Source organism: Conger conger, chromosome 6 (genome assembly GCF_963514075.1).
Source record: "Conger conger chromosome 6, fConCon1.1, whole genome shotgun sequence".
Lineage (NCBI taxonomy): Eukaryota > Metazoa > Chordata > Actinopteri > Anguilliformes > Congridae > Conger > Conger conger.
The window spans coordinates 44,566,064-44,578,201 of record NC_083765.1 but is presented as its reverse complement, the minus strand read 5'-3'; the positions used below and the strand labels follow the sequence as shown (position 1 = coordinate 44,578,201).

Genomic DNA, 12,138 nt, shown 5'->3' with positions numbered 1-12,138 from the left:
GATCAAGCCCCGCCGAGTGTGGTCTGACCTGACCTCAGCAGCCATGACGACGCAACCGTGACGACGCAGCCATAACGACGCAGCCATGACGACGCAACCGTGACGACAGCCATGATGACGCAGCCATGACGACGCAACCGAGACGACAGCCATGATGACGCAGCCATGACGACAGCCATGATGACGCAGCCATGACGACAGCCATGACGACAGCCGTGACGATGCAGCCGTGACGATGCAGCCGTGACGATGCAGCCGTGACGATGCAGCCGTGACGAAACAACCATGACGAAACAACCATGATGACGCAGGCCTCACCTGAAAGTGCCGGACAAAGAGAGCGGCCGCGATGAAGCTGAGCACCAGGGAGCCGAGGATCATGGGATTGCAGAACTGCAGCGCCCACACGGTCAGGAGGCTGGCAGCCTGCACCAGGTAGAGCGACCTCACCTGGGGAAGGGGGGGGGGGGGGGTTAGCCAGGGCCTCTCAGAGAAACAGCACCTCTGTCAACATCTAAGCGTTGGCTATGACCAAGAGTGCTTATAGTATGACCAACCTCATGAGAGTTTCAATACAAACTGCTAAAAAAAAGAAATATCCTTATTAATTTCACAACCTTTTTTTCTTTCTTTTTTTCTTCAGATTTTTTTCTCCCAATTTGGTAGCCAATTGTACCTCGTCTGATTCAATTGGAGGTAGTCGTATTAGATGTACCGCCCGTACCCCGTCCCTCGGTGGCCCGAATGAGAGCGACACGCCTTCTTCAAGCCGTCTCGTCTCGTGCCCGTTGCCGTGATTCCGAGGCGCCCGAGGTGCTTATTGTGCGGCGATCTAATAACCCTGCCAAGTCCCTCCCTCTGGAGCAGCGAGCCAATTATTGCTGCCCCACGTGAGCCGGCCAAACTTGGCTTTTGGCAGGACCGAGAATCGAACCCCGGTCCCCGGTGTGCAACTGCAGCAAACTGCAACCGCAAGTCTGCTGCGTATTCATTTCACAACCTTAAGGTGCAAAAATAACACTTCTGTATTTAGCACCAGAGTGATTGGCCAATTGAGCACCACTGCCCCCTGTTGGAGAGTTAAAATGCTGCACTCTTTACCATAGATCTGCACAAGAGAGCAAGCCACACTGACTTGGAATTCTGGTCAAATTTCGAGACTTCCTGAGCTGTCCGATGCTTTTTGTTGGCTTTGGCTTACACACTACCCCTGACTAACCCTGGACTGGAGACACCAGTGAACCGTTACCTGCTCAGGGGGGACCAGGTCCAGACTGTCCAACCCAAAGACGATGAGTGCCTGGACCAGCAGGATGAACTGGTTAAACTGCCACGTCAGGCAGAAACACAGGCTGGAGAGGAAGACCAGCCACAGAACCACTTTCTGTAGAGAGAGAGAGAGACCAGTTACAGAACCACTTTCTGTAGAGAGAGAGAGACCAGATTCACAACCACTTTCTGTAGAGAAAGAGAGAGACCAGTTACAGAACCACATTCTACAGAGAGAGAGACCAGTTTCACAACCACCTTCTGTAGAGAGAAAGCAGATACAGAACCACTTTCTGTAGAGAGAGAGAGACCAGATTCACGACCACTTTCTGTAGAGAAAGAGAGAGACCAGTTACAGAACCACATTCTACAGAGAGAGAGACCAGTTACATGACCAATTTCTGTTGTGAGAGACCAGTTACAGAACCACTTTCTGTAGTGTGAGAGAGACTAGTTAAAATAACAGTCCCAGAACAGCTTTCTACAGAGACAAGGTCAGAAACATTGACTTTATGAATGTAAAAGTATTCAGACCGGTCATCAATTCTAATATTTTACTGAATTACAAATGATACATCAAAATTTTATTGGATATTTTATTTAACATTTTAAATTAATTATTTAAAGTTGAATATAGAGAAAATATTAAAATGAAAAAGAAAAAAAAACCCTATCTACTGGAGGCTCCAAGTTTCCACAGGTGAATAATACTGTCCTAATGATGCCTGCACCTGTGGACTATCAAAGTAACTGAGTTTTCTGAAGAAAAAGAACTCTGTTTAAGGTCCACTGGTCAGGCTGTGAATCTGAATAAAATGTGTGAAAATGAATAAGAAAGAGCACTACACAAGCTAGAGATGCAGTTATACAAATGCATGCAGTAAGTAAGGAAAAGGGTACAAAACACACTCAGTGAAAAATAAAAAATGTTATTAGATAGATCTACACACCAGCTTGCTAATGCAAATATTTTATCAGCCAATCGTGTGGAAAAAAACTAAATGCATAAAAGCATGCAGTCGTGGTCAAGAGGTTCAGCTGTTGTTCAGACCAAATGTCAGAATGGGGAATAAATGTGATCTAAGTTACTTTGACTGTGAAAAGGATTGTTGGTGATTTGAGTATCTCAGAAACTGGTGATCTCCTGTGATTTTCACATAAAACAGTCTCTAGTTTGCAGAGAATGGTGTGAAAAATAAAAAACATCTAGTGAGCTGCAGTTCTGCGGGCAAAAATGTGTTGAAGCTGAAAGGAAGGTGACAGTAACGCAAATAACAGTGGTATGCAAAGAGCATCGCTGAACACACAACGCGTCAAACTTCTAAGTGGATAGGCTCCAACAGAGGAAGAAAAAAAATAGCTATAAAAATAAATACCTAATAAAGTGCTTACTGAATGTAGGGTCTCAGAGGTTTTGCATATCCAAGTGAGCCCTGTTGGATCAATGATCAGGAAGCAGAAGCTACGTCAGAACAGCCCGGCCTTTGAGACTTTCAAAGAGTCCGAGCAAGAAGGAGACTAGTGAGGGAGAGGCCAACGGTCACTGAAGGACCAACGCGGTTCAGCTGCAGAAAGCGGAGGAAAGGTCAAAGGTCAATATCAAGAGCTTTGTGTAAAACTGGAGTGCATGAGAGGGCAGGAAGAAAGAAGCCATTACTCAAGAGCAGGGGTACACAACTCCAGTCCGGTCCGGTCTGTGTGCTGGTTTTTGTCCCAACCAATTACCATAGTTTTACCTTAGTTTAAACTGCACTGGTTCACTCCTGTACTTGGGCACAGTAAAATCTTTAGCTACACAGGCAGTCCGTGGGTGTAGCTGGTGCTCATACAAATGTCAGATCAAAATATGATTGAGCTAATTAAATAAGAGCAGATGTTGGCACAAAGTCCGCAAACGGATTCCCTTGATGTGCACCCCTGCTCAAGAAGAACCCTCTCAAAGCACTGCAGGAGTTTGAGAGTGACCCAGCTAAGATGTAGGAAAAAGTTTTGTGGTCAGATGAGACCACAACGGGGGGTTTTTTGAGCAAGATTCAAAGTGATACTGTATGTGTGATGCAAAAACCAGTGCCTCAGGATACACCAACCCTACAGAGAAATGGAGACAGGAACATCGTGCTGAGGGAGTGCGTTTCATGAGCAGGGACTGGGCGGCTTGTTAAAACTGAAGGAAGGATGGGGCAAAATACAGGGAAATACTGAAAGAGAAGCTGCTAAAAACTGAAGGTTGGGAGAAAGTTCACCATTCTGCAGAACAATGGTCCCAAGCACAAAGCCATAGCAACATAGGAAGGAATGGCTCGTGAACCACTAGGCTTGTAGCCGAATGGATAAGGTACATGACTGGGACCCGCAAGGTTGGTGGTTCAATCAGCAGTGTAGCCACGATAAGATCCACACAGCTGTTGGGCCCTTGAGCAAGGCCCTTAACCCCACATTGCTCCAGGCGGAACTGTCTCCTGCTTAGTCTACTCAGCTGTAAGTCGCTTTGGATAAGAGCGTCAGCAGAATGACACTGTAATGTAATGTAACCAAATTGTTCTACAGAGGTCCAGTCAAAGTCCTAATGTCAATCCCTTTGAGAATCCATTTGTGGTCCACAAAGATCATCCAAATCTATGAAGAAGAATGGGCAAAATCCATAGTATTGAATGTGTGGGGGAGGGGGATCTATGTTTGCCTATGCTTCTCTTTTCTTTTTTAAATGTCTGCTGACAAATGACTTTGAAAATTTGCCGTTTTTTTTTTTACAACTTTCATGGGGTGTGCATACTTTCGCTGGGCACAGTACAAGCTGCACTGAAGTGTTTTTTCTGCTTTAAAACAAGAACCCCCAAATGCCCAATAACAGCCATTGTAAAGCCAGCAGGTTGTCAAAAAACCACTGGGTCTAAAACACATAAAAACCGTATGGACCGATGAAAGACATACTCTAAAACTGAAACAATATAAAAGGAACTGTAGAAAGCGGAGAATCCTTTTAACAGTACCACTGGGAATGTTGAAAGAGGCCTTGTAACTCGCTCACAATGAACAAAATGATCCATTATGTGTTAGTGAGACTGTACAGAAAATCTATGGTTCAACTGCTGATAAATGGTGGTTTGAACGATGTCTACAAGGTTCCCTCTGAAGTACATCACTCGCTTTGCTCTATGTCAGAAGCTCAACTCCGATCACTCTGATGTTTCCACAGATGAGTGTGGAAGTGCAGGATCTTGCTGAGAATGTAAGTACAGGATCTCTCTCACTCTAATCCTCATGAAGATGACAGCGGAACTGCCGGAACGTTCTCACTCGCTATAATCCTGGTAGAAAGGTGAGTGTAAGCCCATGTTCTGTAGAGGGCTCACCTGTTGCAGGGGCTTCAGCGGAGGTCTCAGGTAGCAGGTGATGGCGGCCACTTGCAGAGCGAAGAAAGGCAGGGACCAGTTCTCCCTCAGAGAGATGGTGAACTCCACCCGGGTGGTGTCTACCCTGCACGCAAACGAAGGCACCGTCAGCTCCATATGCGAGCCGTGCGGGTGTGAAACGCTGAAAGGCTGAAATGTACACTCGGGCGCCCTGTTGCGCACGGTGCAGGGGAAGCTGGGAAGGCGAGGTGACGCTAAACACATCTGACACAGCTGCTGCGCACTGAGGCTCGCTTCCACCAGAGGAACGAGAGCGGCAGCTTTCAGTGTGACTACGTCTGTTCCCTGTGTGTGAGTGTGTGTGTGTGTGTGTGTGTGTGTGTGTGTGTGTGTGTGCGTGTGTGTACATTCTGGGCCAATTTTAAGTGGTTTGAAGGGCAACAACAACAACTGTCCTCTTGATGGTGCCTCAATTGAATGTTGTCAAAACTGATTTACCTGATGCGTTATCAGCTGAATTTAGATGAGTGTTATTGCTGAGATTCAGCCACTGACGAGTCCATTTTACTGGAGACGTGACAGGTGAGCGTAATGCTTGACATTTACCTGTTGATGACGTGACGGGTGAGGTTTACCTGTTGATGAGGTGACAGGTGAGGTTTACCTGTTGATGATGTACCACGTAGCGGTTAGCGCCCCTGCCAGCCACGAGTCGCTCAGAACCCAGCTGGTGATGTAAAGGGCGATGACGTACACGGCTTGCAGGGCGAACACCGTGTAGATGTAGAAGTACACAGGCTGCAAGTACTCCTGCAACAAGCATGACACACTCAGGCCAGACGCAGTACCACCACCTTCCTACAGTCAAATAACCAACACCTCCCTACAGTCAAATAACCAACACCTCCCTATGGTTTCATAACCAACACCTCCCTATAGTTTCATAACCAACACCTCCCTACAGTCTCATAACCAACACCTCCCTACGGTCTCATAACCAACACCTCCCTATGGTTTCATAACCAACACCTCCCTACAGTCTCATAACCAACACCTCCTTATGGTTTCATAACCAACACCTCCCTATGGTTTCATAACCGGCACCTCTCTATGGTCTCATAACCGACACCTCTCTATGGTCTCATAACCGACACCTCTCTATGGTCTCATAACCGGCACCTGCCTGAGGTGGAGAGGTATGGGAGGTGCACCTCTCACCTGGATGGGGAGAAGTCTGTAGAGAATGCTCAGGAACACTTCCTGGTAGATGTTCATTCGCTGCAGGAGATTGATGGTCCTCCGGGATTCGGTGGCGTTGTCGTTAATGAGGTCCTGAAGACCTGACAGAGGACAGACATCACACCGATCACACCACCTCCACACTGTACCATTCCCATAGCCCTACATCATACAATCCCCGCTACAGTTCATCTTAGCATACATTTTTAAGCACAGTGATAAAATATGTTAAAATCACTGATGAAATCCATGTTCTTGTCTCCAAGGCCCAGAATTGGTCAAACTATAGGCAGGAACAAGCGCATTTCTGAAGCGCACACTTAAGAGCGGCATCACTGGCTCAATGGAGCACTGAGAAAGCCGCACTCACAGCTAGGGCTTTGGCAGCTGTCAATAATGTCAAAGCGATCGATATTCTGGGATTGAATGGGGACAACAGAAGTGGCAGAACTTCTCAGCCACTATAGCAGTTTGAGCAGGGGTCTGGAAACAGTATGCACTGCATCAGAGCTGAATTCGACTTGTTTTGGTTTTTTTCCTCTTCCTCAAAACCGCTCTGTTCCTAAGGAAACATAACAAACCGCAGCTCTGGCATTGCGTGAGCGATAAAAGCGAGCAGAAAAAAGTGGACGAGACACATAACGAGCCGGCCCCGCTATTTAGAGAAACTGCTTCCCTGAATGGGCCTCCATTAAAGAGAGCCTCTCACAGGCCAAAAGGTTTTCTGAGAAAATGTAACTCATCTACCTATAATGATAGAAGTCCACACAGCAGTAAAAAGGAGGGGATTTTGCCCATAAAAAGTGAAAAAGAAAGCTCAGAGGACTCTGATTTCCTCACGGCACCAGCCGAAGTGCCCGTCTCACCATATGTTTAGTGTACAAAGATTAATGGCCGTACCGTGCTGGATGGAGGGGGCCTCCACCATCTGCTTGTAGTAGGAGTAGTACAAGCCGCACTCCGTCCGGAAGGAGATTTCACGCTCAACTTCCTGAAATATAACAGGGGCTGATAAAAACGCGGTCGAGCACAGAATACAGAATAATTTCTCTGCGTGAAAGCATTAAAAAACATGCCGACGTACACGGAGGTGGCCAACCTTTCAGGTGCATCCACGGTGCATTGCAACACACTGCATTTCAAACATGGCGAAAACCAAGCGCAATACCCAACCAAAAAAATAACTGTGAAAAATACATAACACATGAAAACTGCCACAGGCCTAAATATTCAGCATTGATATATTCAGTGTTTACACACCATGTGTGCACAGGAGCCGCAACAAACATACACGATCAAAGTTCTCAAGAGATATCATATTTTTATGAAACCACAGTCCCTGCTATACAAGTTCACAGACAAATGGAAAAAAGAAAAAAGAAAATCCAATTTTGAAATCTGAAAGAGCTGGAAAATGCAGCCCCCCTTCAATTGGCCAGAGACGAGACGACTTCATCGCAGAAGTGCTCACCTCCAGATTGGAGAACCACAGCAGGTTCTCGTGTATGGAGTAGACACACCAGGCATGAAAACATCCAATTAAGGCGGCCAATGCCACCCCTGTTGCCATGGCTACGGCCTTCCCGCTCGGAGCCGGAATCACCGGGAGGACGTTCCGGGCGCTTTCCTCATCTGCACTCCTTTTCATCACGGCGTTTTCTGGAAAATCCGGGTCCTGTACGAGTCCCGGCTTGCCCTTCCTCCTCCTCCGCGCGCCCATGTCCTCAGGATAGGGTTGTGTGTGCCCCCACTTCCTACGCCCCGATATCCATCTCCGCCCGTGGGGTCGTAGGTCGCAGGGGGATCTCAGGAAGTCTCCCGTCACACGAAAATGTAATTTTCAAAAACGGCTCTCTTCAGTCCGTTTAGTCCCGTTACTGGGACTGAGTGACCAAAAACCATAAAAAGACGAATGGGGCACGTCCCACACAGGAGCGGTCTCTGCACCAGGAGCCCTGCCTCGGCAGAGTGTCAGCCAGCCGACTGAGAGAGTTATGGGCAGACGACGGGGATAATCTCCATGGCTGCTGACCTCTCCCTGCGCTCATATAAACCCCGCCTGGAACTCCATTTGGAAAACGCTCAGATGGTTTTTGTTTTTTTTAAAGCCTTTGATATTTAAAAACAAGAGCTGCCGAGGTACTGTTATACATCCGGAGGGTACTATAACGGTCCCCAGGCTGACTCCCACAGGGGACGCTTTGAGGGGACCTGAGGAACAGCTGCACCCCATCCAAAAATATCCTATCCCCGAGGGGAGGGGCAGAACAAACACCTGAGAAATGTACGGTCTGAAAGCAACGTTGAGACAACGCACGGGCAACGGTGTCGGCCAGCATGACAAAAACAGAGCTTTCTGAAAGGAGAGAAACCCTGCAGGACAGCGTTTCCCTGGTGCACTGCTCTGCCCTCGCAGATGATTAAAATACAACACCCACTCTGCGTTTCCAATAAAAACTCATTTCTTTTTCCCCTAGCGAGCACTTTCTTTCCCCCTAAACTGCGGATTAAAAGAAGAAAATCCCTTTCGCAAACGCTGATTCAGTGGCAGGATGAGTCCCGGGGAGAAGTCGGTGGAACGCACGTGGAAAATGTTTGTCATCGCTCTTCCCCTGACACCGGCCGTTGTGTTGCTCTGGGCTCTTTCTACAAAGGGCAGAGCCAGCCACGGGATGAATCATGCTCTGCACAAACAGCCCCGCTAATACTAATAAAACCCTTTCTTTGTGCACGAACTGCAGAAGGCAGACACATCCTCCCGAAAGCACACGTGACCAAGGAGGGAAAACCTGGAGGAATCGGCCGGTGAATCACATTCGCAGGCCGAGTGCTGAGGAGTCCCGGAAGAATACCGCGGAGCGCTCGGCGCTCCCGGCGGATAACCGATACGGCGCGTTCCAGAACACAACGCTGAGGCCGAGCCCAGATTTCCGAGCCGATCTGCAAAAGTGTTCCGTGTCCGTTATGACTGGGAACACCTGCCCGGTCCCTGGGGGATGAAGTGGAGCATTAATCCCCCAACAAAAAAAACAAAAAAAAAACTGCTTCTGTTTCTGTACTCTACATTACATTACATTACATTTATGGCCTTTGGCAGACGCTTTTATCCAAAGCGACTTACAGTTGATTAGACTAAGCAGGAGACAATCATCCCCAGGAGCAATGCAGGGTTACGGCTGTGCGGATCTTATTGTGGCTACACCGGGGATCGAACGTATAGATAACATACATTTTCTTGTATTTTTGGGAGGGATAAAAGATCTGAATACATCATTTTCAGTTTTTCTTTTACAGCATGTTATTTCCAATGCTGAAGAATATACTGAAACACAGCTAATCTAAATAACAATGAATTTGGGGTTGCTGAGCATTTTCCATTTTAAGGCAATTCAAGTTAACATCACTTCATTTAATTCACAAGCCAGATGACAGAAATGCAGAAAATAACATTTTAAATTGGACATGACATAAGATTTCTGGCTCCAGAAATCTTATGCAACTTTGGAAGGCCGAAAGTAAAAACCATCTCAGAGTGAAAATACAAAATAAAATAAAAGAGAATCAAGTGTTGGCAAGCTTATGAAATCCTTTGGGTTTTCACATTTTAAAAAATCACACACTGCATCTGGAAAATGACTCCCACTTTTCCGGCTTAGGGTGTTTATGACATTTACAATAGCAGTCGCACAAATACGGGGGAGCTAATCAGAGCCCATAAATGTGAATCAGTGGCGCTCTCCTAGCCCGTAATCAATGTCCCTTCAGCTCAAGCAATTCGAAACAGTCATCCAACACCTCGGTCCCTGGCCCCCGCTCAAAACAATACCTCATGCACAGGAAATCTACCCTTTCTAAAAATTTCCTGAAGGGAATTCAAGAACCGTTACGCACCGTTAGAGACATGGAGCTCCTGTAACAAAGTACAGGTCAGACAGGCTCCTGGGGGATTGTTTTGGCTCTGAGGACCACCAGACCTTCTGTTATTGGCAGCGCACAGTGGAGCATTATGGGAATTGTTTTGGGGTGGGGCTTGTATGGAGAACAAGGGAAGTGCTTAAAGGTACAATAGGTAAGATTTGTGTGTTAAAACATTGTTGTAAGAGCATTGTAAATCCCTTCCTATCATTGAAAAAGGCTAACTGACATGTTGACTCAAGTTTCAAAATATAGTTGAAATTGGTTCTAATTGCCACAGCCAATGGTGTTTCAACCTTAGCACGTTTACAGAGGAATAGGGATAAACAGAAGGAGGAGGAATAAACAGTGTTGTGGTTTGAGGGTGTTTGTTGCTGCTCTTGAACGTTGGAAGTCTGAAATTACCTATAGAACCTTTAACAGAACATAAGAGAGGCCTAGTTTCTCACCTTGATGTTAGAGAACCACAAGTCATTTTCATGCAACGTTGCCACATAGATGCTGCTCAGCAGGCCAAGGGACACTCCCATGACACCCCCGATGCCCCCCCATGCCACCGTCCACCACGTCCACAGACCTGCAGAGAGGGGATTCATTGCACAACACTCACAAAAATATGGACTTCATTAAGGCCCACTAGTAACATATGCAGGTGGCAACTATGTACCTCAGTGGATTATGGTACTTATAGTTTGTAATGTCTTGCCCTGTTGTCTTGGTAACCAGGGCAAAAACTTTGCTTTTTGAGTCTTTGTTACTGCTGTAGTTCGCTTAAGGCTACTATGGCAATGTCAAGTACTGTACATCTCAGTTAGTTAGGCATGGTTAATTTTTATCAAAACATTAGCTATCTATTGCTTTTCAACACCTTAACTGACGAGTGAGAGACAAGTTTGGTTACAAAAACAAAGAAGAAGAATTAAATGCAGACAATAGAGGATGAGCAAGTAGTGTCAATCAGACACTTATTTTAAATATTTATTTTTCCTTTGGCAGTGATTTTTGTGAGTATCTGTATTGTTCTTTTTATTAGGAGAATAATTCTATACTACTGTAACATAATGTTGTCTTTTTTCATTTAGCAACCAAAATGACTGAGTGTGGCTTAAAATATATTTTTATATAACCAAACCTCTGATAGTGCTCTGAAACTCAAATCAAAAGGTGAGTCAGAATTGTCCGCACATGCTCAGTGCGTTCTCTTTGAAGACAGTTAAGGCCTTCGTTTAATTAGAAATTATGTTCCTCTCTTCACTGGAACTCCGTCCTGCTTTCCCCACCCTCTGCCTCGCGAAAATCCTTTCCTAAACCGGAGGCTTTGATCCCAGCGCAGCCAATGTGGTTCAGTCAGAAGCACTTGGACCACAGACCCATGACTGCAGGGCAACCGGTTATCTGTGGAGGAAATGCAGTCCTCCCTGCCAAAAACGCAAGTTCTGCCAGCCCCACTGCATATGATGGCACTATACAGCGCCTAAATCATTCCTTCACTCTGCTGCTCACTGGTGCTATGATGCAAAATGGTTGTTGTGCATCCTTGGGTGGGCGGGGGGGGGGGGGGGGGGGCGTGCTGAGTCACAACACCTCCCCCCCTCCCCACCACCACCACCACTTCATTTACTGTGGGCAATTTGGGGTCATGAGATGAAAGGTGCTATATACATTCCCCTTCAAAAGTGTTGGAGCAGCAAGGTCAATTCCTTTGTTTTTGCTATATACAAAAGATGACAGATACATGACAGATCTGATTTCTGCTTTTATTTCCTGGTATTTTTATCTAGATTTGTTAAACAATTTGGAACATATCACCTTTTGTATCAGACCACCCAATTTTTAGGTGTGCAAAAGTATTGTAACATGTGACTGACAGGTGCTTCTTGTTGCCCAGATGTGTCCTGTTATATTGATTGGTTAAACAAGAAATAGTTCTTAACTCTTGGTATCGGCCAGAGAGCTGTCTTTGGGTGAAAAGCAAGCCATTTAGAAGCTTAGAAAAGAGGGGAAATCAATCAGAGCCATTGCACAAGCATAGAGGATAGCTTGTACAACAACTTACAACCACTGGCATGCTGAGCAACAGACATCGAACAGGTCGACCAGGGAAAAAAACGGCAGTTGATGACAGAAACATTGTGAAGAAAAAGCCCAAAACATCAGTCAGTGACATCACTAACAATCTCCACTGGGCAGGGGTGAAGGTATCTCGACTTCATTGTATGTTGCTCTTGATTAGAGTGTCTGCTAAATGCCTGTAATGTAATGTAATATCAATTAACTGTTTGAAGAAGACTTAGAGAGCAGCAATATAGAGGGTATACCACAAGAATCGGAAGGCGAGATTACAATTTGCAAAGAAGTGCAG

The 12,138-nt window shown here is 46.1% G+C and overlaps 1 protein-coding gene across 1 annotated transcript in view; it reads right to left on the bottom strand.

The window, feature by feature from the left end:
* The window catches only part of dpy19l3 (dpy-19 like C-mannosyltransferase 3), a 43,224-nt gene that overhangs the window by 27,883 nt on the left and 3,203 nt on the right, over positions 1-12,138 (bottom strand). Inside the window, exons 3-9 of the mRNA XM_061245611.1 lie at positions 10,226-10,353; positions 6,762-6,852; positions 5,841-5,962; positions 5,287-5,432; positions 4,623-4,746; positions 1,250-1,384; positions 319-450 (exon numbers count right to left, since the gene is read on the bottom strand). Coding sequence (XP_061101595.1) covers positions 319-450; positions 1,250-1,384; positions 4,623-4,746; positions 5,287-5,432; positions 5,841-5,962; positions 6,762-6,852; positions 10,226-10,353 — 878 coding nt within the window. The remainder of the gene's footprint in view (positions 1-318; positions 451-1,249; positions 1,385-4,622; positions 4,747-5,286; positions 5,433-5,840; positions 5,963-6,761; positions 6,853-10,225; positions 10,354-12,138) is intronic.